This window comes from Cydia splendana, chromosome 6, assembly GCF_910591565.1.
Source record: "Cydia splendana chromosome 6, ilCydSple1.2, whole genome shotgun sequence".
In the NCBI taxonomy this organism is placed as follows: domain Eukaryota; kingdom Metazoa; phylum Arthropoda; class Insecta; order Lepidoptera; family Tortricidae; genus Cydia; species Cydia splendana.
In genome coordinates this window covers 10,459,744-10,482,423 of record NC_085965.1, presented here as the reverse complement: position 1 = coordinate 10,482,423, position 22,680 = coordinate 10,459,744, and the positions used below count along the sequence as shown (strand labels likewise).

General features: G+C 38.7%; 2 protein-coding genes across 2 annotated transcripts in view; both read right to left on the bottom strand.

Moving 5' to 3' along the window:
• The window catches only part of LOC134791380 (uncharacterized), a 69,617-nt gene extending 47,789 nt beyond the window's left edge, over positions 1-21,828 (bottom strand). The window contains exon 1 of the mRNA XM_063762391.1: positions 21,638-21,828. Coding sequence (XP_063618461.1) covers positions 21,638-21,652 — 15 coding nt within the window. The 5' untranslated portion in view covers positions 21,653-21,828. The remainder of the gene's footprint in view (positions 1-21,637) is intronic.
• LOC134791379 (dynein intermediate chain 3, ciliary-like) lies at positions 15,363-17,352 on the bottom strand. The gene has a single exon (XM_063762390.1). It carries the CDS (start codon positions 17,137-17,139, stop codon positions 15,400-15,402), a length of 1,740 nt encoding a protein of 579 aa, XP_063618460.1. The 5' UTR covers positions 17,140-17,352; the 3' UTR covers positions 15,363-15,399.
• Positions 21,829-22,680: the final 852 nt, after the last annotated feature.

Here is a 22,680-nt window from a genome sequence, read left to right as displayed (position 1 = left end):
TTGCCTTGCAAGTGGCATCGTAAGGACCCGATTCTGACTATTTTTTTCAGCCGTCGACTTAGGAGCGTAAGTTGAGTTATTCAGATTTTCAAATTTTAATTTTTTCCAGCAAATCTGTTTCGAACGCCTGCAAATGACCTATCTATCTTGAATCAGTATGGTCTGCTGAGATTGTCCTGCAAGTGGCATCGTAAGGACCCGATTCTGACTATTTTTTTCAGCCGTCGACTTAGGAGCGTAAGTTGAGTTATTCAGGTTTTCAAATTTTAATTTTTTCCGGCAAATCTGTTTCGAACGCCCGCAAATGACCTATCTATCTTGAATCAGTATGGTCTGCTGAGATTGTCCTGCAAGTGGCATCGTAAGGACCCGATTCTGACTATTTTTTTCAGCCGTCGACTTAGGAGCGTAAGTTGAGTTATTCAGGTTTTCAAGTTTTAATTTTTTCCGGCAAATCTGTTTTGAACGCCCGCAAATGACCTATCTATCTTGAATCAGTATGGTCTGCTGACGTTGTCCTGCAAGTGGCATCGTAAGGACCCGATTCTGAGTATTTTTTTCAGCGTGCGACTTAGGAGCATAATTTGAGTAATTCAGATTTTCTAGTTTTATTTTTTTCTGGTAAATCTGTTTCGAATGCCCTCAAATGACCTATCTATCTTGAATCAGTATAGTCTGCTGACGTTGTCCTGCAAAGGGCATCGTAAGGACCCGATTCTGAGTATTTTTTTCGGCCGTCAACTTAGGAGCATAATTTGAGTAATTCCGATTTACAAGTTTTATTTTTTTCCGGTAAATCTGTTTTGATCGCCCGCAAATGACCTATCCATCTTGAATCAGCATAATCATCTGACGTCGTCCTGCAAAGGGCATCGTAAGGACCCGATTCTGAGTATTTTTTCGGCCGTCAACTTAGGAGCATAATTTGAGTAATTCCGATTTACAAGTTTTAATTTTTTCCGGTAAATCTGTTTTGATCGCCCGCAAATGACCTATCTATCTTGAATCAGTATAGTCTGCTGACGTTGTCCTGCAAGTGGCATCGTAAGGACACGATTCTGAGTATTTTTTTCAGCCAGCGACTTAGTAGCATAATTTGAGTAATTCCGATTTTCAAGTTTTAATTTTTTCCGGTAAATCTGTTTCGAACGCCCGCAAATGACCTATCTATCTTGAATCAGTATGGTCTGCTGACGTTGTCCTGCAAGTGGCATCGTAAGGACCCGATTCTGACTATTTTTTTCAGCCGACGACTTAGGAGCGTAAGTTGAGTTATTCAGATTTTCATGTTTTAATTTTTTCCGGCAAATCTGTTTTGAACGCCCACAAATGACCTATCTATCTTCAATCAGGTTGGTCTACTGACGTTGTCCTGCAAGTGGCATCGTAAGGACCCGATTCTGACTATTTTTTTCAGCCGTCGACTTAGGAGCGTAAGTTGAGTTATTCAGATTTTCAAGTTTTAATTTTTTCCAGCAAACCTGTTTCGAACGCCCGCAAATGACCTATCTATCTTGAATCAGTATGGTCTGCTGAGATTGTCCTGCAAGTGGCATCGTAAGGACCCGATTCTGACTATTTTTTTCAGCCCTCGACTTAGGAGCGTAAGTTGAGTTATTCAGGTTTTCAAGTTTTAATTTTTTCCGGGAAATCTGTTTCGAACGCCCGCCAATGACCTATCTATCTTGAATCAGTATGGTCTGCTGAGATTGTCCTGCAAGTGGCATCGTAAGGACCCGATTCTGACTATTTTTTTCAGCCGTCGACTTAGGAGCGTAAGTTGAGTTATTCAGGTTTTCAAGTTTTAATTTTTTCCGGCAAATCTGTTTCGAACGCCCGCAAATGACCTATCTATCTTGAATCAGTATGGTCTGCTGACGTTGTCCTGCAAGTGGCATCGTAAGGACCCGATTCTGAGTATTTTTTTCGTCCGTCAACTTAGGAGCATAATTTGAGTAATTCAGATTTTCTAGTTTTATTTTTTTCTGGTAAATCTGTTTCGAACGCCCGCAAATGACCTATCTATCTTGAATCAGTATAGTCTGCTGACGTTGTCCTGCAAAGGGCATCGTAAGGACCCGATTCTGAGTATTTTTTTCAGCCTGCGACTTAGTAGCATAATTTGAGTAATTCCAATTTTCAAGTTTTAATTTTTTCCGGTAAATCTGTTTCGAACGCCCGCAAATGACCTATCTATCTTGAATCAGTATGGTCTGCTGAGATTGTTCTGCAAGTGGCATCGGAAGGACCCGATTGTAAGTATTTTTTTCAGCCGTCGACCTAGGAGCATAATTTGAGTAATTCAGAATTTCAAGTTTTATTTTTTTCCGGTAAATCTGTTTTTATCGCCCGCAAATGACCTATCTATCTTGAATCAGGTTGGTCTACTGACGTTGTCCTGCAAGTGGCATCGTAAGGACCCGATTCTGACTATTTTTTTCAGCCGTCGACTTAGGAGCGTAAGTTGAGTTATTCAGATTTTCATGTTTTAATTTTTTCCGTCAAATCTGTTTTGAATGCCCGCAAATGACCTATCTATCTTCAATCAGGTTGGTCTACTGACGTTGCCTTGCAAGTGGCATCGTAAGGACCCGATTCTGACTATTTTTTTCAGCCGTCGACTTAGGAGCGTAAGTTGAGTTATTCAGATTTTCAAGTTTTAATTTTTTCCAGCAAATCTGTTTCGAACGCCTGCAAATGACCTATCTATCTTGAATCAGTATGGTCTGCTGAGATTGTCCTGCAAGTGGCATCGTAAGGACCCGATTCTGACTATTTTTTTCAGCCGTCGACTTAGGAGCGTAAGTTGAGTTATTCAGGTTTTCAAGTTTTAATTTTTTCCGGCAAATCTGTTTCGAACGCCCGCAAATGACCTATCTATCTTGAATCAGTATGGTCTGCTGAGATTGTCCTGCAAGTGGCATCGTAAGGACCCGATTCTGACTATTTTTTTCAGCCGTCGACTTAGGAGCGTAAGTTGAGTTATTCAGGTTTTCAAGTTTTAATTTTTTCCGGCAAATCTGTTTCGAACGCCCGCAAATGACCTATCTATCTTGAATCAGTATGGTCTGCTGACGTTGTCCTGCAAGTGGCATCGTAAGGACCCGATTCTGAGTATTTTTTTCAGCGTGCGACTTAGGAGCATAATTTGAGTAATTCAGATTTTCTAGTTTTATTTTTTTCTGGTAAATCTGTTTCGAATGCCCTCAAATGACCTATCTATCTTGAATCAGTATAGTCTGCTGACGTTGTCCTGCAAAGGGCATCGTAAGGACCCGATTCTGAGTATTTTTTTCGGCCGTCAACTTAGGAGCATAATTTGAGTAATTCCGATTTACAAGTTTTATTTTTTTCCGGTAAATCTGTTTTGATCGCCCGCAAATGACCTATCTATCTTGAATCAGCATAATCATCTGACGTCGTCCTGCAAAGGGCATCGTAAGGACCCGATTCTGAGTATTTTTTCGGCCGTCAACTTAGGAGCATAATTTGAGTAATTCCGATTTACAAGTTTTAATTTTTTCCGGTAAATCTGTTTTGATCGCCCGCAAATGACCTATCTATCTTGAATCAGTATAGTCTGCTGACGTTGTCCTGCAAGTGGCATCGTAAGGACACGATTCTGAGTATTTTTTTCAGCCAGCGACTTAGTAGCATAATTTGAGTAATTCCGATTTTCAAGTTTTAATTTTTTCCGGTAAATCTGTTTCGAACGCCCGCAAATGACCTATCTATCTTGAATCAGTATGGTCTGCTGACATTGTCCTGCAAGTGGCATCGTAAGGACCCGATTCTGAATATTTTTTTCAGCCTGCGACTTAGTAGCATAATTTGAGTTATTCAGATTTTCAAGATTTAATTTTTTCCAGCAAATCTATTTCAAACGCCTGCAAATGACCTATCTATCTTGAATCAGTATGGTCTGCTGAGATTGTCCTGCAAGTAGCATCGTAAGGACCCGATTTTGAATATTTTTTTCAGCCGTCGACTTAGGAGCGTAAGTTGAGTTATTCAGATTTTCAAGTTTTAATTTTTTCCAGCAAATCTGTTTCGAACGCCCGCAAATGACCTATCTATCTTGAATCAGTATGGTCTGGTGAGATTGTCCTGCAAGTGGCATCGTAAGGACCCGATTCTGACTATTTTTTTCAGCCGACGACTTAGGAGCGTAAGTTGAGTTATTCAGATTTTCAAGTTTTAATTTTTTCCAGCAAATCTGTTTCGAACGCCCGCAAATGACCTATCTATCTTGAATCAGTATGGTCTGCTGAGATTGTCCTGCAAGTGGCATCGTAAGGACCCGATTATGACTATTTTTTTCGGCCGTCGACTTAGGAGCGTAAGTTGAGTTATTCAGATTTTCATGTTTTAATTTTTTCCGGCAAATCTGTTTTGAACGCCCGCAAATGACCTATCTATCTTCAATCAGGTTGGTCTACTGACGTTGTCCTGCAAGTGGCATCGTAAGGACCCGATTCTGAGTATTTTTTTCAGCCGTCGACTTAGGAGCGTAAGTTGAGTTATTCAGATTTTCAAGTTTTAATTTTTTCCAGCAAATCTGTTTCGAACGCCCGCAAATGACCTATCTATCTTGAATCAGTATGGTCTGCTGAGATTGTCCTGCAAGTGGCATCGTAAGGACCCGATTCTGACTATTTTTTTCAGCCCTCGACTTAGGAGCGTAAGTTGAGTTATTCAGGTTTTCAAGTTTTAATTTTTTCCGGCAAATCTGTTTCGAACGCCCGCAAATGACCTATCTATCTTGAATCAGTATGGTCTGCTGACGTTGTCCTGCAAGTGGCATCGTGAGGACCCGATTCTGAGTATTTTTTTCGTCCGTCAACTTAGGAGCATAATTTGAGTAATTCAGATTTTCTAGTTTTATTTTTTTCTGGTAAATCTGTTTCGAACGCCCGCAAATGACCTATCTATCTTGAATCAGTATAGTCTGCTGACGTTGTCCTGCAAAGGGCATCGTAAGGACCCGATTCTGAGTATTTTTTTCAGCCTGCGACTTAGTAGCATAATTTGAGTAATTCCGATTTTCAAGTTTTAATTTTTTCCGGTAAATCTGTTTTGAACGCCCGCAAATGACCTATCTATCTTCAATCAGGTTGGTCTACTGACGTTGTCCTGCAAGTGGCATCGTAAGGACCCGATTCTGACTATTTTTTTCAGCCGTCGACTTAGGAGCGTAAGTTGAGTTATTCAGATTTTCAAGTTTTAATTTTTTCCAGCAAATCTGTTTCGAACGCCCGCAAATGACCTATCTATCTTGAATCAGTATGGTCTGCTGAGATTGTCCTGCAAGTGGCATCGTAAGGACCCGATTCTGACTATTTTTTTCAGCCCTCGACTTAGGAGCGTAAGTTGAGTTATTCAGGTTTTCAAGTTTTAATTTTTTCCGGGAAATCTGTTTCGAACGCCCGCAAATGACCTATCTATCTTGAATCAGTATGGTCTGCTGAGATTGTCCTGCAAGTGGCATCGTAAGGACCCGATTCTGACTATTTTTTTCAGCCGTCGACTTAGGAGCGTAAGTTGAGTTATTCAGGTTTTCAAGTTTTAATTTTTCTGAGTATTTTTTTCGTCCGTCAACTTAGGAGCATAATTTGAGTAATTCAGATTTTCTAGTTTTATTTTTTTCTGGTAAATCTGTTTCGAACGCCCGCAAATGACCTATCTATCTTGAATCAGTATAGTCTGCTGACGTTGTCCTGCAAAGGGCATCGTAAGGACCCGATTCTGAGTATTTTTTTCAGCCTGCGACTTAGTAGCATAATTTGAGTAATTCCGATTTTCAAGTTTTAATTTTTTCCGGTAAATCTGTTTCGAACGCCCGCAAATGACCTATCTATCTTGAATCAGTATGGTCTGCTGAGATTGTTCTGCAAGTGGCATCGGAAGGACCCGATTGTAAGTATTTTTTTCAGCCGTCGACCTAGGAGCATAATTTGAGTAATTCAGAATTTCAAGTTTTATTTTTTTCCGGTAAATCTGTTTTTATCGCCCGCAAATGACCTATCTATCTTGAATCAGGTTGGTCTACTTACGTTGTCCTGCAAGTGGCATCGTAAGGACCCGATTCTGACTATTTTTTTCAGCCGTCGACTTAGGAGCGTAAGTTGAGTTATTCAGATTTTCATGTTTTAATTTTTTCCGTCAAATCTGTTTTGAATGCCCGCAAATGACCTATCTATCTTCAATCAGGTTGGTCTACTGACGTTGCCTTGCAAGTGGCATCGTAAGGACCCGATTCTGACTATTTTTTTCAGCCGTCGACTTAGGAGCGTAAGTTGAGTTATTCAGATTTTCAAGTTTTAATTTTTTCCAGCAAATCTGTTTCGAACGCCTGCAAATGACCTATCTATCTTGAATCAGTATGGTCTGCTGAGATTGTCCTGCAAGTGGCATCGTAAGGACCCGATTCTGACTATTTTTTTCAGCCGTCGACTTAGGAGCGTAAGTTGAGTTATTCAGGTTTTCAAATTTTAATTTTTTCCGGCAAATCTGTTTCGAACGCCCGCAAATGACCTATCTATCTTGAATCAGTATGGTCTGCTGAGATTGTCCTGCAAGTGGCATCGTAAGGACCCGATTCTGACTATTTTTTTCAGCCGTCGACTTAGGAGCGTAAGTTGAGTTATTCAGGTTTTCAAGTTTTAATTTTTTCCGGCAAATCTGTTTTGAACGCCCGCAAATGACCTATCTATCTTGAATCAGTATGGTCTGCTGACGTTGTCCTGCAAGTGGCATCGTAAGGACCCGATTCTGAGTATTTTTTTCAGCGTGCGACTTAGGAGCATAATTTGAGTAATTCAGATTTTCTAGTTTTATTTTTTTCTGGTAAATCTGTTTCGAATGCCCTCAAATGACCTATCTATCTTGAATCAGTATAGTCTGCTGACGTTGTCCTGCAAAGGGCATCGTAAGGACCCGATTCTGAGTATTTTTTTCGGCCGTCAACTTAGGAGCATAATTTGAGTAATTCCGATTTACAAGTTTTATTTTTTTCCGGTAAATCTGTTTTGATCGCCCGCAAATGACCTATCCATCTTGAATCAGCATAATCATCTGACGTCGTCCTGCAAAGGGCATCGTAAGGACCCGATTCTGAGTATTTTTTCGGCCGTCAACTTAGGAGCATAATTTGAGTAATTCCGATTTACAAGTTTTAATTTTTTCCGGTAAATCTGTTTTGATCGCCCGCAAATGACCTATCTATCTTGAATCAGTATAGTCTGCTGACGTTGTCCTGCAAGTGGCATCGTAAGGACACGATTCTGAGTATTTTTTTCAGCCAGCGACTTAGTAGCATAATTTGAGTAATTCCGATTTTCAAGTTTTAATTTTTTCCGGTAAATCTGTTTCGAACGCCCGCAAATGACCTATCTATCTTGAATCAGTATGGTCTGCTGACGTTGTCCTGCAAGTGGCATCGTAAGGACCCGATTCTGACTATTTTTTTCAGCCGACGACTTAGGAGCGTAAGTTGAGTTATTCAGATTTTCATGTTTTAATTTTTTCCGGCAAATCTGTTTTGAACGCCCGCAAATGACCTATCTATCTTCAATCAGGTTGGTCTACTGACGTTGTCCTGCAAGTGGCATCGTAAGGACCCGATTCTGACTATTTTTTTCAGCCGTCGACTTAGGAGCGTAAGTTGAGTTATTCAGATTTTCAAGTTTTAATTTTTTCCAGCAAACCTGTTTCGAACGCCCGCAAATGACCTATCTATCTTGAATCAGTATGGTCTGCTGAGATTGTCCTGCAAGTGGCATCGTAAGGACCCGATTCTGACTATTTTTTTCAGCCCTCGACTTAGGAGCGTAAGTTGAGTTATTCAGGTTTTCAAGTTTTAATTTTTTCCGGGAAATCTGTTTCGAACGCCCGCCAATGACCTATCTATCTTGAATCAGTATGGTCTGCTGAGATTGTCCTGCAAGTGGCATCGTAAGGACCCGATTCTGACTATTTTTTTCAGCCGTCGACTTAGGAGCGTAAGTTGAGTTATTCAGGTTTTCAAGTTTTAATTTTTTCCGGCAAATCTGTTTCGAACGCCCGCAAATGACCTATCTATCTTGAATCAGTATGGTCTGCTGACGTTGTCCTGCAAGTGGCATCGTAAGGACCCGATTCTGAGTATTTTTTTCGTCCGTCAACTTAGGAGCATAATTTGAGTAATTCAGATTTTCTAGTTTTATTTTTTTCTGGTAAATCTGTTTCGAACGCCCGCAAATGACCTATCTATCTTGAATCAGTATAGTCTGCTGACGTTGTCCTGCAAAGGGCATCGTAAGGACCCGATTCTGAGTATTTTTTTCAGCCTGCGACTTAGTAGCATAATTTGAGTAATTCCAATTTTCAAGTTTTAATTTTTTCCGGTAAATCTGTTTCGAACGCCCGCAAATGACCTATCTATCTTGAATCAGTATGGTCTGCTGAGATTGTTCTGCAAGTGGCATCGGAAGGACCCGATTGTAAGTATTTTTTTCAGCCGTCGACCTAGGAGCATAATTTGAGTAATTCAGAATTTCAAGTTTTATTTTTTTCCGGTAAATCTGTTTTTATCGCCCGCAAATGACCTATCTATCTTGAATCAGGTTGGTCTACTGACGTTGTCCTGCAAGTGGCATCGTAAGGACCCGATTCTGACTATTTTTTTCAGCCGTCGACTTAGGAGCGTAAGTTGAGTTATTCAGATTTTCATGTTTTAATTTTTTCCGTCAAATCTGTTTTGAATGCCCGCAAATGACCTATCTATCTTCAATCAGGTTGGTCTACTGACGTTGCCTTGCAAGTGGCATCGTAAGGACCCGATTCTGACTATTTTTTTCAGCCGTCGACTTAGGAGCGTAAGTTGAGTTATTCAGATTTTCAAGTTTTAATTTTTTCCAGCAAATCTGTTTCGAACGCCTGCAAATGACCTATCTATCTTGAATCAGTATGGTCTGCTGAGATTGTCCTGCAAGTGGCATCGTAAGGACCCGATTCTGACTATTTTTTTCAGCCGTCGACTTAGGAGCGTAAGTTGAGTTATTCAGGTTTTCTAGTTTTAATTTTTTCCGGCAAATCTGTTTCGAACGCCCGCAAATGACCTATCTATCTTGAATCAGTATGGTCTGCTGAGATTGTCCTGCAAGTGGCATCGTAAGGACCCGATTCTGACTATTTTTTTCAGCCGTCGACTTAGGAGCGTAAGTTGAGTTATTCAGGTTTTCAAGTTTTAATTTTTTCCGGCAAATCTGTTTCGAACGCCCGCAAATGACCTATCTATCTTGAATCAGTATGGTCTGCTGACGTTGTCCTGCAAGTGGCATCGTAAGGACCCGATTCTGAGTATTTTTTTCAGCGTGCGACTTAGGAGCATAATTTGAGTAATTCAGATTTTCTAGTTTTATTTTTTTCTGGTAAATCTGTTTCGAATGCCCTCAAATGACCTATCTATCTTGAATCAGTATAGTCTGCTGACGTTGTCCTGCAAAGGGCATCGTAAGGACCCGATTCTGAGTATTTTTTTCGGCCGTCAACTTAGGAGCATAATTTGAGTAATTCCGATTTACAAGTTTTATTTTTTTCCGGTAAATCTGTTTTGATCGCCCGCAAATGACCTATCTATCTTGAATCAGCATAATCATCTGACGTCGTCCTGCAAAGGGCATCGTAAGGACCCGATTCTGAGTATTTTTTCGGCCGTCAACTTAGGAGCATAATTTGAGTAATTCCGATTTACAAGTTTTAATTTTTTCCGGTAAATCTGTTTTGATCGCCCGCAAATGACCTATCTATCTTGAATCAGTATAGTCTGCTGACGTTGTCCTGCAAGTGGCATCGTAAGGACACGATTCTGAGTATTTTTTTCAGCCAGCGACTTAGTAGCATAATTTGAGTAATTCCGATTTTCAAGTTTTAATTTTTTCCGGTAAATCTGTTTCGAACGCCCGCAAATGACCTATCTATCTTGAATCAGTATGGTCTGCTGACATTGTCCTGCAAGTGGCATCGTAAGGACCCGATTCTGAATATTTTTTTCAGCCTGCGACTTAGTAGCATAATTTGAGTTATTCAGATTTTCAAGATTTAATTTTTTCCAGCAAATCTATTTCAAACGCCTGCAAATGACCTATCTATCTTGAATCAGTATGGTCTGCTGAGATTGTCCTGCAAGTAGCATCGTAAGGACCCGATTTTGAATATTTTTTTCAGCCGTCGACTTAGGAGCGTAAGTTGAGTTATTCAGATTTTCAAGTTTTAATTTTTTCCAGCAAATCTGTTTCGAACGCCCGCAAATGACCTATCTATCTTGAATCAGTATGGTCTGGTGAGATTGTCCTGCAAGTGGCATCGTAAGGACCCGATTCTGACTATTTTTTTCAGCCGACGACTTAGGAGCGTAAGTTGAGTTATTCAGATTTTCAAGTTTTAATTTTTTCCAGCAAATCTGTTTCGAACGCCCGCAAATGACCTATCTATCTTGAATCAGTATGGTCTGCTGAGATTGTCCTGCAAGTGGCATCGTAAGGACCCGATTATGACTATTTTTTTCGGCCGTCGACTTAGGAGCGTAAGTTGAGTTATTCAGATTTTCATGTTTTAATTTTTTCCGGCAAATCTGTTTTGAACGCCCGCAAATGACCTATCTATCTTCAATCAGGTTGGTCTACTGACGTTGTCCTGCAAGTGGCATCGTAAGGACCCGATTCTGACTATTTTTTTCAGCCGTCGACTTAGGAGCGTAAGTTGAGTTATTCAGATTTTCAAGTTTTAATTTTTTCCAGCAAATCTGTTTCGAACGCCCGCAAATGACCTATCTATCTTGAATCAGTATGGTCTGCTGAGATTGTCCTGCAAGTGGCATCGTAAGGACCCGATTCTGACTATTTTTTTCAGCCCTCGACTTAGGAGCGTAAGTTGAGTTATTCAGGTTTTCAAGTTTTAATTTTTTCCGGCAAATCTGTTTCGAACGCCCGCAAATGACCTATCTATCTTGAATCAGTATGGTCTGCTGACGTTGTCCTGCAAGTGGCATCGTGAGGACCCGATTCTGAGTATTTTTTTCGTCCGTCAACTTAGGAGCATAATTTGAGTAATTCAGATTTTCTAGTTTTATTTTTTTCTGGTAAATCTGTTTCGAACGCCCGCAAATGACCTATCTATCTTGAATCAGTATAGTCTGTTGACGTTGTCCTGCAAAGGGCATCGTAAGGACCCGATTCTGAGTATTTTTTTCAGCCTGCGACTTAGTAGCATAATTTGAGTAATTCCGATTTTCAAGTTTTAATTTTTTCCGGTAAATCTGTTTCGAACGCCCGCAAATGACCTATCTATCTTGAATCAGTATGGTCTGCTGAGATTGTTCTGCAAGTGGCATCGTAAGGACCCGATTCTGAGTATTTTTTTCAGCGTGCGACTTAGGAGCATAATTTGAGTAATTCAGATTTTCTAGTTTTATTTTTTTCTGGTAAATCTGTTTCGAATGCCCTCAAATGACCTATCTATCTTGAATCAGTATAGTCTGCTGACGTTGTCCTGCAAAGGGCATCGTAAGGACCCGATTCTGAGTATTTTTTTCGGCCGTCAACTTAGGAGCATAATTTGAGTAATTCCGATTTACAAGTTTTATTTTTTTCCGGTAAATCTGTTTTGATCGCCCGCAAATGACCTATCTATCTTGAATCAGCATAATCATCTGACGTCGTCCTGCAAAGGGCATCGTAAGGACCCGATTCTGAGTATTTTTTCGGCCGTCAACTTAGGAGCATAATTTGAGTAATTCCGATTTACAAGTTTTAATTTTTTCTGGTAAATCTGTTTTGATCGCCCGCAAATGACCTATCTATCTTGAATCAGTATAGTCTGCTGACGTTGTCCTGCAAGTGGCATCGTAAGGACACGATTCTGAGTATTTTTTTCAGCCAGCGACTTAGTAGCATAATTTGAGTAATTCCGATTTTCAAGTTTTAATTTTTTCCGGTAAATCTGTTTCGAACGCCCGCAAATGACCTATCTATCTTGAATCAGTATGGTCTGCTGACATTGTCCTGCAAGTGGCATCGTAAGGACCCGATTCTGAATATTTTTTTCAGCCTGCGACTTAGTAGCATAATTTGAGTAATTCAGATTTTCAAGTTTTATTTTTTTCTGGTAAATCTGTTTCGAACGCCCGTAAATGACCTAACTATCTTGAATTGGTATGGTCTGCTGACATTGTCCTGCAAGTGGCATCGTAAGGACCCGAATCTGAGTATTTTTTTCAGCGTTGGACTTAGGAGCGTAAGTTGAGTAATCCAGATTTTCAAGTTTTATTTTTTTCCGTTAAATCTGTTTTGATCGCCCGCAAATGACCTATCTATCTTGAATCAGTATAGTCTGCTGACGTTGTGCTGAAAGTGGCATCGTAAGGACCCGATTCTGAGTATTTTTTTCAGCGTTCGACTTAGGAGCGTAAGTTGAGTAATCCAGATTTTCAAGTTTTATTTTTTTCCGTTAAATCTGTTTTGATCGCCCGCAAATGACCTATCTATCTTGAATCAGTATAGTCTGCTGACGTTGTCCTGCAAGTGGGATTGTAAGGACCCGATTCTGAGTATTTTTTTCAGCCGTCGACTTAGGCACATTACTTGCCTCGGCTGGCCCATATATATGATTTTTTCGATTTTATTTTTTTATGGCAAATCTAATGAGATCCTAACGATTTTAATGCCTGAACAAACGTGAACTAACGTCGCTCGATGACTTCACATGGTTAGTTTGGCTGATTTCGGGTTGGGGTGGCTAGCGTGAAGACAGCCACCCCACTTTGAAAAAATAAAAAAAAATGAAGGAATCGGGTCCTAACGATTTAAATGCCTGAACAAACGTGAACTAACGAATGTCTTGCTATCTAGACCAAAAAAAATTACAAAAAGTGATTTGGGGTGGCGAGCGTGAAGACAGCCACCCCCATAGTATAAAAAAATATAAAACGACGGATATCTCTTATTATGTTTTGAACGCCCGCAAGGCACTATAATTTATCGCTTAAATATCGTCCATATAAGTTTATTCAAGCTAAAGAATCGTTAGTATCCGCGTCGATTGCTTGCTAGACCACATTACTTGGCTCCGCTGTCCCATATATATGAATTTTTCGATTTTATTTTTTTATGGCAAATCTAATGAGATCCTAACGATTTTAATGCCTGAACAAACGTGAACTAACGTCGCTCGATGAGTTCACATGGTTAGTTTGGCTGATTTCGGGGTGGGGTGGCTAGCGTGAAGACAGCCACCCCACTTTGAAAAAATAAAAAAAAATGAAGGAATCGGGTCCTAACGATTTTAATGCCTGAACAAACGTGAACTAACGAATATCTTGCTATCTAGACCAAAAAAAATTACAAAAAGTGGTTTGGGGTGGCTAGCGTGAAGACAGCCACCCCCTTTTGTTTTTAAAAAAAAATGATGTTAGAATCGGGTCCTTACGATTTTACCTACTGAACAAACGTGAACTAACGATGAACAAACGATATAGCTATGCCATTTGCGGGCAAACGATATGGGGTGGTCAACTTCACGAGCATACCGCAGCTTGCAGTAAAATAAGTTAAGTTTCCAGCTAAAGCTAAGCAACATAGGTCTATTCTTTAAATAATCTAATAAAAAAAAAACCAGTACTTTGTTAAAGCATTCTAGAAAAGGCATATAAAAATAATTATGGTCGAAGACATAATAAAATCCCAGGCATCTAAATGTTCAGATTAGTCTTCTGACATTTCAAATAATAACAATGGAATTTGCTCTTAGTCGGATGTCGACAAAGTCTTTAAATACAATAGGCATGCGTCTTAACCTTGTAACCAGAGATAATCTATAGGAGAGTAAGTTTAACTAAATCGACAGCTGTTTTGAAAGAGTATTTTTCCATGTGTATTTTTGCTAAATAAAATATGATGCGAATCAAGAGTACTATCGTATCTCCGGTTTTCCTACACTACCTATAAATAATCCATTAATTTCTGTCCGCGGTTTGTTTCGATTAACGAAATAAATTACAAGTAGTTATTACAACATTATATAATACGTTTATATTTATGTACCTAATTGAAGTACTTGTACATATAATATAAGCTTAACCTTTGTTAACACTCAGGGCCTAGCTAGTATAAAGTGTCGCACGTCGAACCAGGAACAAGCAATATGGAAACGGGGCTACTGCAAACACGGTCGCTCGCGCGATGCGACGGAGTAGGTAAGGCCCGGTGAAAGTTGCCCACAACGCATTTGTGACGTACTATTCACGCAACTCGTGGGCACGAGCAATTTACGCTACCATTCAATGCGGACCCCCCACGTCCCTTCCGCGTCTTTTATACTTAGGTTATGAATGGTGCGTCATATGGAGTTTGACGGGTCAGGTGAGAGTGGTCGTTTGAAACATAAATCGGCGGTCAAGGGCCTCGGCTCGCCGGATCTGCCGGGAAACATGCGGGCTTCTCGACGCTCAAAACATCCGGGACCAATGTAAGTTTAACCTTGATCCAGGGATGCTATTTCACATATTTATTAATCACAAGTCACATGACATCACGAAATTTGCATCTCCACTCCAACTTTCTGTGACTAACTGCTTTTTGAATTACAAAACTTGACATTTCGCCGGTGATATCGCTACTTTTCACACCGTGATCGTGTAGCCGATATGTCACGAACTACAACTAAACCCAGTCGAATGTTGCTTCTAGACGATATGGAAGGGAGTCGATGACTGGTAACTTTATACAAACGTGTCATAATTTAACTTGTTTACTTAACTGTACGTTTTCGAGTCCCTTTATACTTTATAGGTGACTCAACGCTTCAAGACATTTATTTTGAGGCGATCGCTAGCAGACCTGACCTGCCTGACCACTAATATTACAAACAGAATGACTTAATATAATTATGATCTCCTTTCAAAAATATTCGTTGCTAATACTGCACTGGTATCAACAAAAAATTCCAAACATTTTGACCAGCTAAAAAACAGCTAAGTAGGTATATATTTTTAGCCCATATGGGCTATTTATCTTTTTTTTACCGCGTGGCCCATATGTAGCACGGTAGGTAACTCCTGGCGAGTGTTAATTATTCCAGGAATAGAATATCTTTCTGCAAACTCCACAAAAAATACCCCCACTGTGTTTCTAATTTTTGAGTACTTTAAAATCTACTAATGTGAAATTGTTAAACATACATACAATACATATTCAATAAAATCAATGGTCGGCACTATTACATCCGGACCTCTTGTCTGATTTGATTTGCATTTCTGAGTTGCTATAGTAGTTAATAATATATTATTTGAAATATGTTATATTGGCTATTTTAATTGAAATGCATGATATTTATATTGATGTAATGCAATATTAGATACATATATTACAGTAAAGTGTCAGGAGCCGCGTCTTCCATCTTGATTAACTCTGCATTAACAATTCTGAAGTATTCTTCTTCAGCAACCGTCTCCGCCTCTTCATCCTCCTGATCTTCTGGCTTCGGTGACGATGTAGCCTGGTCATGCTGTTCATGCATTTTTAGTTTCAAATTTATTTCCCTTTGACGAGCTTCTAAGTTATGTTCACGCCTAGTCTCTCTCTCATACAATATACCCATAAGATGTTTGTCATCTTTACCCGGCACAACCATATTTTCGGGGATTGTAGTTAAATAAGTAGAACCATTGGTGTCCCCAGCTGCTATGAGGTGGCCACTTTCATGTGGACATACCTTTGTAAGTCCATATTTCGACAATTTTAATGAAGCTACGGGCTCTTTATATTTACGAAGAAAGTCCCAGTAATACATGTAACCTCCTTGACAGACGGACATATAACTGGAATATCTGAAAGGAGCCCAAGCAACATCGGAAACTTGGTAGCGATAAGGTTTGGTTATTATTATGGGAGCTGATCGGACTTCCTCACTCCACACTTGGACAGAGTAGTCCCCGCATGTGACAAACATCCTCGCCGTGCAAGGACTTCGCTGGACGGTGCGAACTGCTCCCAGATGAGCTTTAAAAAGTGCTGCCATAATTTCTCCATGTGATCTACCCATGCGATTCACGCTGACGACAAGACCGGAATCGGTTCCACAAAGAAACTTCGTAGGGAGCCCGGCGTTAAAATCTAAAGAACTAACGGCTTCAGCTGTAATCGATTGCGGTTGCTCCCCCGGTGCCAAATTAAGTGTCATAATCAGCTTGTCTAATGGTTTTGAAAGATCTCGCAAATCCCACCAATAGCAACATCCATCTGGCGAGCCAGTAAAGAATTCAGTGTTTGTTCTTGAAGTCGTGTAACGCATGGCTGAAATCGGAGCAAAGTGAGAATTGAAAACGGAGCTGCTAGAAACTGATATTTTGCCGCTGCGGATATCAAAGACATTCACAGTTCCATTGTTTAGCCCCCCTACTAATACCTGCGGATCAACGGGTGAGCACAGTAATTGACAACAGGGCACATCTGGTATTATTTCGTGCTCGGGAGTACTTTGGTTTGAAATATTCCATATATAGCAAACAGTTTCAACATTTGGTATTGTATCTGAGGCCCATACTTTATAAGCGTAGGCGACAGCTAATTTTGGTTCTTGCTCATGTGTCCAGCAGATGCAAGAGACTGGACGTTTCCAGGAGTCTCTGAAAACATTTTGCTCTCGTATATGATACGTCTCCACAGGTTCTTGAGCCAGCATATCGGAAAAGTATGATTCGTATAAATTAACAGCGTTATTTTGGTTAATGCAGTGCACCATCTGTGTAGACAGGGAGTTTACTGCATGGATATAGTTTTCCTCGTGTTGTACGCGACGGCAATGTCGTAATACTAGTTCCTCGTGTTCTGGATGCACCTCACGTGGCCAGCCTCCTTCAGTGTGATTCATGCCTTGATCGTCAAAAAGAACTTGCGGGGTGTTCGCATCATGGTGGGATTGAGGGAGTGTCGCCTGAACGGATACATGGACGGGATTGCGAAGGCAGTATAACTTTTGCTGGGCTCTGTCAGGGTTAATCGAGTCTAGTAAGTGTCCTGGAACTGATGTGAACAGTGGCTGCCGTCCAAAATCCTTCCTTTTCTTCGTGTATTCATAACTAGATTTGAAGTAACGGAAAGGCATACTGAAATCTTACGCAGGCGTTGAAAATTCTGAACTAAATCTTGAATATTTTCATTATAATCACTTAATCGGATCTTACATAAGTCAAACGATTTGATTAATAATAAAATCAGCAAGGCCATGAAATAGTTTGCTTACACTGAATGCAGTGACGTCCCATCACGTCATAGTTGCCATATGTGTCCTCGGTTGAGGATGGCGGCAATGACAATAACTTCAACAACAGGTACAATTAAACAACGTAATTAGTGCGTGCACTTTTCATTTAAATACTTTTCTATTAGATTCCTGTTCTCAAGCCAGTACTTGCCTAAATACATATCAGGTTCCTAATTGCCTAGGTACCTATATGCAAAGGTGGCGGGTAGGTATACGTACCTAACATTTTTTACTTATGTAATGCAATGACATAAGATGATTTTTTATGCCATGTTTATGAACGTGATTATGCCTTGTTTATAATAATTAAACAGGTATTGCACACCGAAAATTTTAGAATCCCACGGTTTGTCTACGTAGTCTACGTACTAATATGTGACGTTCCACGGGAAAAGGTACCTTATGAGGGTTTCTAGTTTCGGAGATATGAAATGTTTTGTAAAGAGGTGAAAAAATGCTCAATTTTTTTTTATTGTGTGATCTGAAACCTTAATGCGTAACGTTTGTTTACCTGTTTTTATTTTTGTTATAAGTTAGTTATAAGCCTAGTAATGTCGTCTCAGAGTTTAGTAGAAAAGGTACCTTATGGAAAAAAGATTGAAAATTCCCAAAAAAACTAGTCAATACGGGAAAAGAAGTTTGGTAGAGAACTGTATTAGCATTCTGCAAAACTAATTTGATAATTTCAGTTCTGGTTGGGGCGCCTCGCAAATATTATAACCGTACATCGACCGACATCACAAATCCAAGTAGCCTGCTATTATACCAAAGTTACTCTCGTCAAGTCTTTCTTAACTAGAATAATCTTCATTTGGTTTGGTCGCATGCAGTAAATCAGCCATTGGTTTGCTGAAAAATGCCAATACCCGACGATTACCTTATGGAATATCTGAGGTCATTGAACCTCAATGCCGCTTATCTTCAATAGCAACCGAAATATATTATTGATAAGAAATAGACGATTTATACCATTACCAAAATATTATTAGTTTATCCTAACTGTTCCATCATCATCATCATCATGCCTCATCATGTAACTTAATCACAAGGTACCTTTTCATTACATACAAATTATTGGTCTTTTTTAAGATTATTATGACGAAGAACTAATTAAATTTGGGGCAGTTTAATGTAAATTAATATTTTCTATTCATAAAAGATAAACTGTAATATGATTGATATTTTGTAGTGATGTATTATTAGATTTATTTCCATAAGGTACCTTTTCGTAAATGTATGGAGCCAATACTGTTATTGTTATGTAAGTTTAAAGTGGCATAAGGGGTTAAATATAGTATTTAGTTGGGGTTTTAGGATTTATTTCATTTGAATGACAGAATTTCTTTCATATGTGCTCAGAAAAATTGATTGTGTGTCACATTAAAAGTAAAAATATTCAATTTTGTGATTTTATATGAAAAAGTCAGAAAATACATTTTCACCTCTAAATCGGTATTGTTTTTTGCTTAAACTGTCTGTCAGTGTCGTTTTCTAATAGATAAAATTTAAATCTTGAGAGCTCATTGCAATCAATCGTGAAAATGAAATAAAACTTTATTTTCAAGAGATTGGTTAGTATACACATAAATCAGTCGATATCAAAAGTTTCTATTTGCATTACAGAACAAGTCGCAATATTTTTTTAATCTCAGATATATAAGGTATTATTATTTGTAGTCAACTATGTAACTTACTTCAGGAACATAGTTTTTTAGGCGGCTAAACTTAAAACTTCTCTATCGTAAAGTTGCTCATTTCACAACATTATTTTCAAAAAATCATATCTCTGTAACTACGCAACCTAGAAGGTTGATCTTTTGTGTTATCGATAGCTTATTTATTGTAGATTACTGGGGTATGCATAACTCCATACCCGCCATAAGGTACCTTTGACCGTGGGACGTCACATATTGCAACGTAGACCATCATTAGTGACGTGTGTTTATAATCGTGGCGGTATTGTAGAACACCTACTCCTGTATTATAGGTTACTTTGGTATTATTATGTTGTTACGCGCTGCTTTTAATATGCATTGAGAACACATACATATGCGAGGACTGACATTCGTTGTAGGTTACACTTCGTCTGTGCATCTACAGATTGATATTTAAAAAAAAAATTTTTTTTTTTTGCCCTATCTTAAGTTTGTCAGGATAAATATATTGTATTGTATATCCATACTAATGTTAAAAATGCGAAAGTAACTCCTGTCTGTCAGTATGTTACTTTCTGCTGAACCCATTCATGAAATTTGGTAAGGAGATAGACTACGAGTCCCGAGAAAGGATACTATTAGGATAGATTTTATCACGGACATCATCACTCTTCGCAGACAAAGTCGCCGGCGAAATAGCAATCCCTGTCTATGCATGGTATCAATAGGAATGAATACAAATGGATACTAAAATGAAATTCCTTAAATTCGATGTGAATGTAGTGATCCAAAAGACTCGAGCCTTTTAGCTCTTTTTTTAGGGCTCGCTTCATCTCTTGACGCCTAAAAGGCTAAAAGCCTATTTTACTCATTAAATAGAAATAGGCTTTTAGCCTTTTAGGCGTCAAGAGATGAGGCGAGCCCTAAATTTGGTTGCTCCATATTGCTTGTTCCTGATGGTTCGGCGTGCGACACTTTATACTAGGCCTTTATGAGTGTTATCAAAGGTTAAGTTATATGTATAAAGTACTTCAACTGGGTACCTACTTAAATATAACCGTATTAATGTTGCAATTTATGTCGTTGATCGAAACAAACCGCGCACAAAATTTATTTAATGGATTTTAAATATATTAAAAACGGGTCACTCACGTATTTTAAGTCGAAAAACGCTCGACATGTTTCACTCCGTACCGAGTAGTTTCATCAGGAGCTTGCGTTTACGGTGACGGACCGGTACGGAGTGAAACAAGTTGAGCGTTTTTCGACTTAAAATACGTGAGTGACCTGTTTTTAATATATTTAATATCTCTCACGGAAGTTTTGTTATTAAAATATTTAATGGATTATTTATATTATAACAGTTCTTATTTTTATTATTTATGTAATAAAATTTTATTTTTGAACAAACTAATTGATTAGTACTTATTTTGTACAGTATCTAAAATTAAAAACTAAAATTAAAACTAAAATTAAAAACTAAAATTATATATTTATAATTAAATAGTAGGCTTTTAGCCTTTTAGGCGTCAAGAGATGAGGCGAGCCCTAAAAAAAGAGCTAAAAGGCTCGAGTCTTTTGGATCACTATGTGGATGCATCCTCGCAAAATTAAAAGTCGGTCCAGCGGAAATCGGACTTAAATAAATCTAAACGTTATATGTAACAAATTTGCGAATTGTGTGATGGACGTGGTGGTATATGGAAGCCTCGTTGCGCAAGGAACAACTAGAAATTGAGCGCGCATAATTTCTAGAGATAAAGAATTCCATCCATAATAGAACGGCTTATTTATAAGGTAAGTATTGGAAAAGGAATTAGGACGGGACGGGAAAAAGTAAGTTAGGTATGTGGTACGTTGCAACCTAAAAGAACAGAAATTAGCACCTTATTTATTATTTTAATCGACATACCTATTTATCTACTTATTTTTTTTGTGAGATTCAAATCGTTACCGTGACCCACTGGTCACGGTAACGAACGAGTGTAGTTATTTAGGTAGGTAACTGCTGCTTGATAAAGGTTGGAGCTTAGACAGGCACATACTATGTTTTATTAGCTCAAATGGCTGACTGGTTAGGCCTGAAAAGGCTTTATTGGATTGGATATATGATTAAGTTATCGAATTAATTTATTAATCAAGCAAATTAAATAAATGCTTATTTAAATATTATTAGGTAGTAGATAAAATAAACCTAATTTAGCACATAAAGATATCATTGATCCAGATAAATAAAATTAGTATAGAGTATTTTGATATATAAAGTATAGAACTAGCTTCTGCCCGCGACTTCGTCTGCGTGGAAGTGGAACGATGATGATGACTGATAAACCTATTCTTTTTCCTTCACAGAGCTTGAAAGCCGTGAAACTACCTACCTTCAAATTTCATCGGTTTAAGCGTGAAGAGCTAACAGACAGACAGGCATCTAGAGTAACTTAAGCCGTGGCCGAGTAAAAGTAGGTAGTTATAGGTAGGTACCTAAAATATCTACCTACTAATTAACTTGATAAGGTCTTTCCTAATTTGCGAATAATGAGTATTCAAACCGGTAAATTGTTATTTTAATTAAACCAAACACTTTCCTTATATAATTTGACAACAATATCGGAACAATGAAATACACAGAACTGCATATTGCACTATTGCAATGCCATCGAACCCATAAAATAGCGAAAACTTACTTTGTTCCTAACCATAAAAAGGTAAACAGTAGCAATTCGCGAATCCGCAATCCACGCTCACATGACACACTCATTACACGATTAGCAACATGTCACAAAAACTGTCATAATCATAAATAACACGGCACTATTGTTTTATGTTTAGAAATCGGGAAAGTTGCGCGCGCACGGGCATGCGTCGCGCGCGACGGCGCAAGCGACTGGTTGGTGACTGGACTGTACGCCCCGTGCGATAGAAAGAGAAGTTACTTAATTCACAAACATTTATGTCGTTCTGAACAAAAAGGGGCCTTAGAATGTTTGGCGCTTGCGCTATGCAGCGTCGCATTTATATTGGGGATTCGTTAACAATAGCGTAAACGCCAATCGTTCTAGATCCCTTTCAAAGGGCAAGTAGCTTGGGTACTGGGTTTAACTTGACCTCAAGACTGGTATCGAGTATGGTTAAGCGGAGATCAAACATAAAATGGTTGACAAGCTTTTGGTTGTGAACAGCAAAGTATGTACCAGGTTGTAGTACCGCGAACTGTGACTCTGACTCGTTAGGTTTGCGCGAAACCATAAACATCAACAAATCGATAACTTGATTAATGTTTGAAAACTAGTCGACCCTTAAACATCTATAATAATTTTGAAAAATCATGTTTTATAAAAAAAAATGTCAAATATTTTTTAGGCTGGATTAGAAAATACATCAAAGTGGGAGAACCATGGGGCTTCGCGGGGTCTACAACTCATAGAACTAGTAATAAAATAGGAGGATACTATAGATAATTTCCATAAATAAATGAAAAATGTATAAGAGTAAAAGACAAATATTTGGTAAAGTTAAGTACCTACTTAATTAAAAGTGTTGCCTACTAATTTTATACAAATGTGTAGTAGTACTATGAATAAAATTAGTGGGTAACCTAACCTAACTGCTTTCGAATCATAACACCATAACAAGTATAATAAAAACTTTTACAAAAAAAAAGAAAACCGACTTCAAAAAGGATGAAATAAAATATTATCCGTTTTTAAGTATATGCGTTACCAACTGA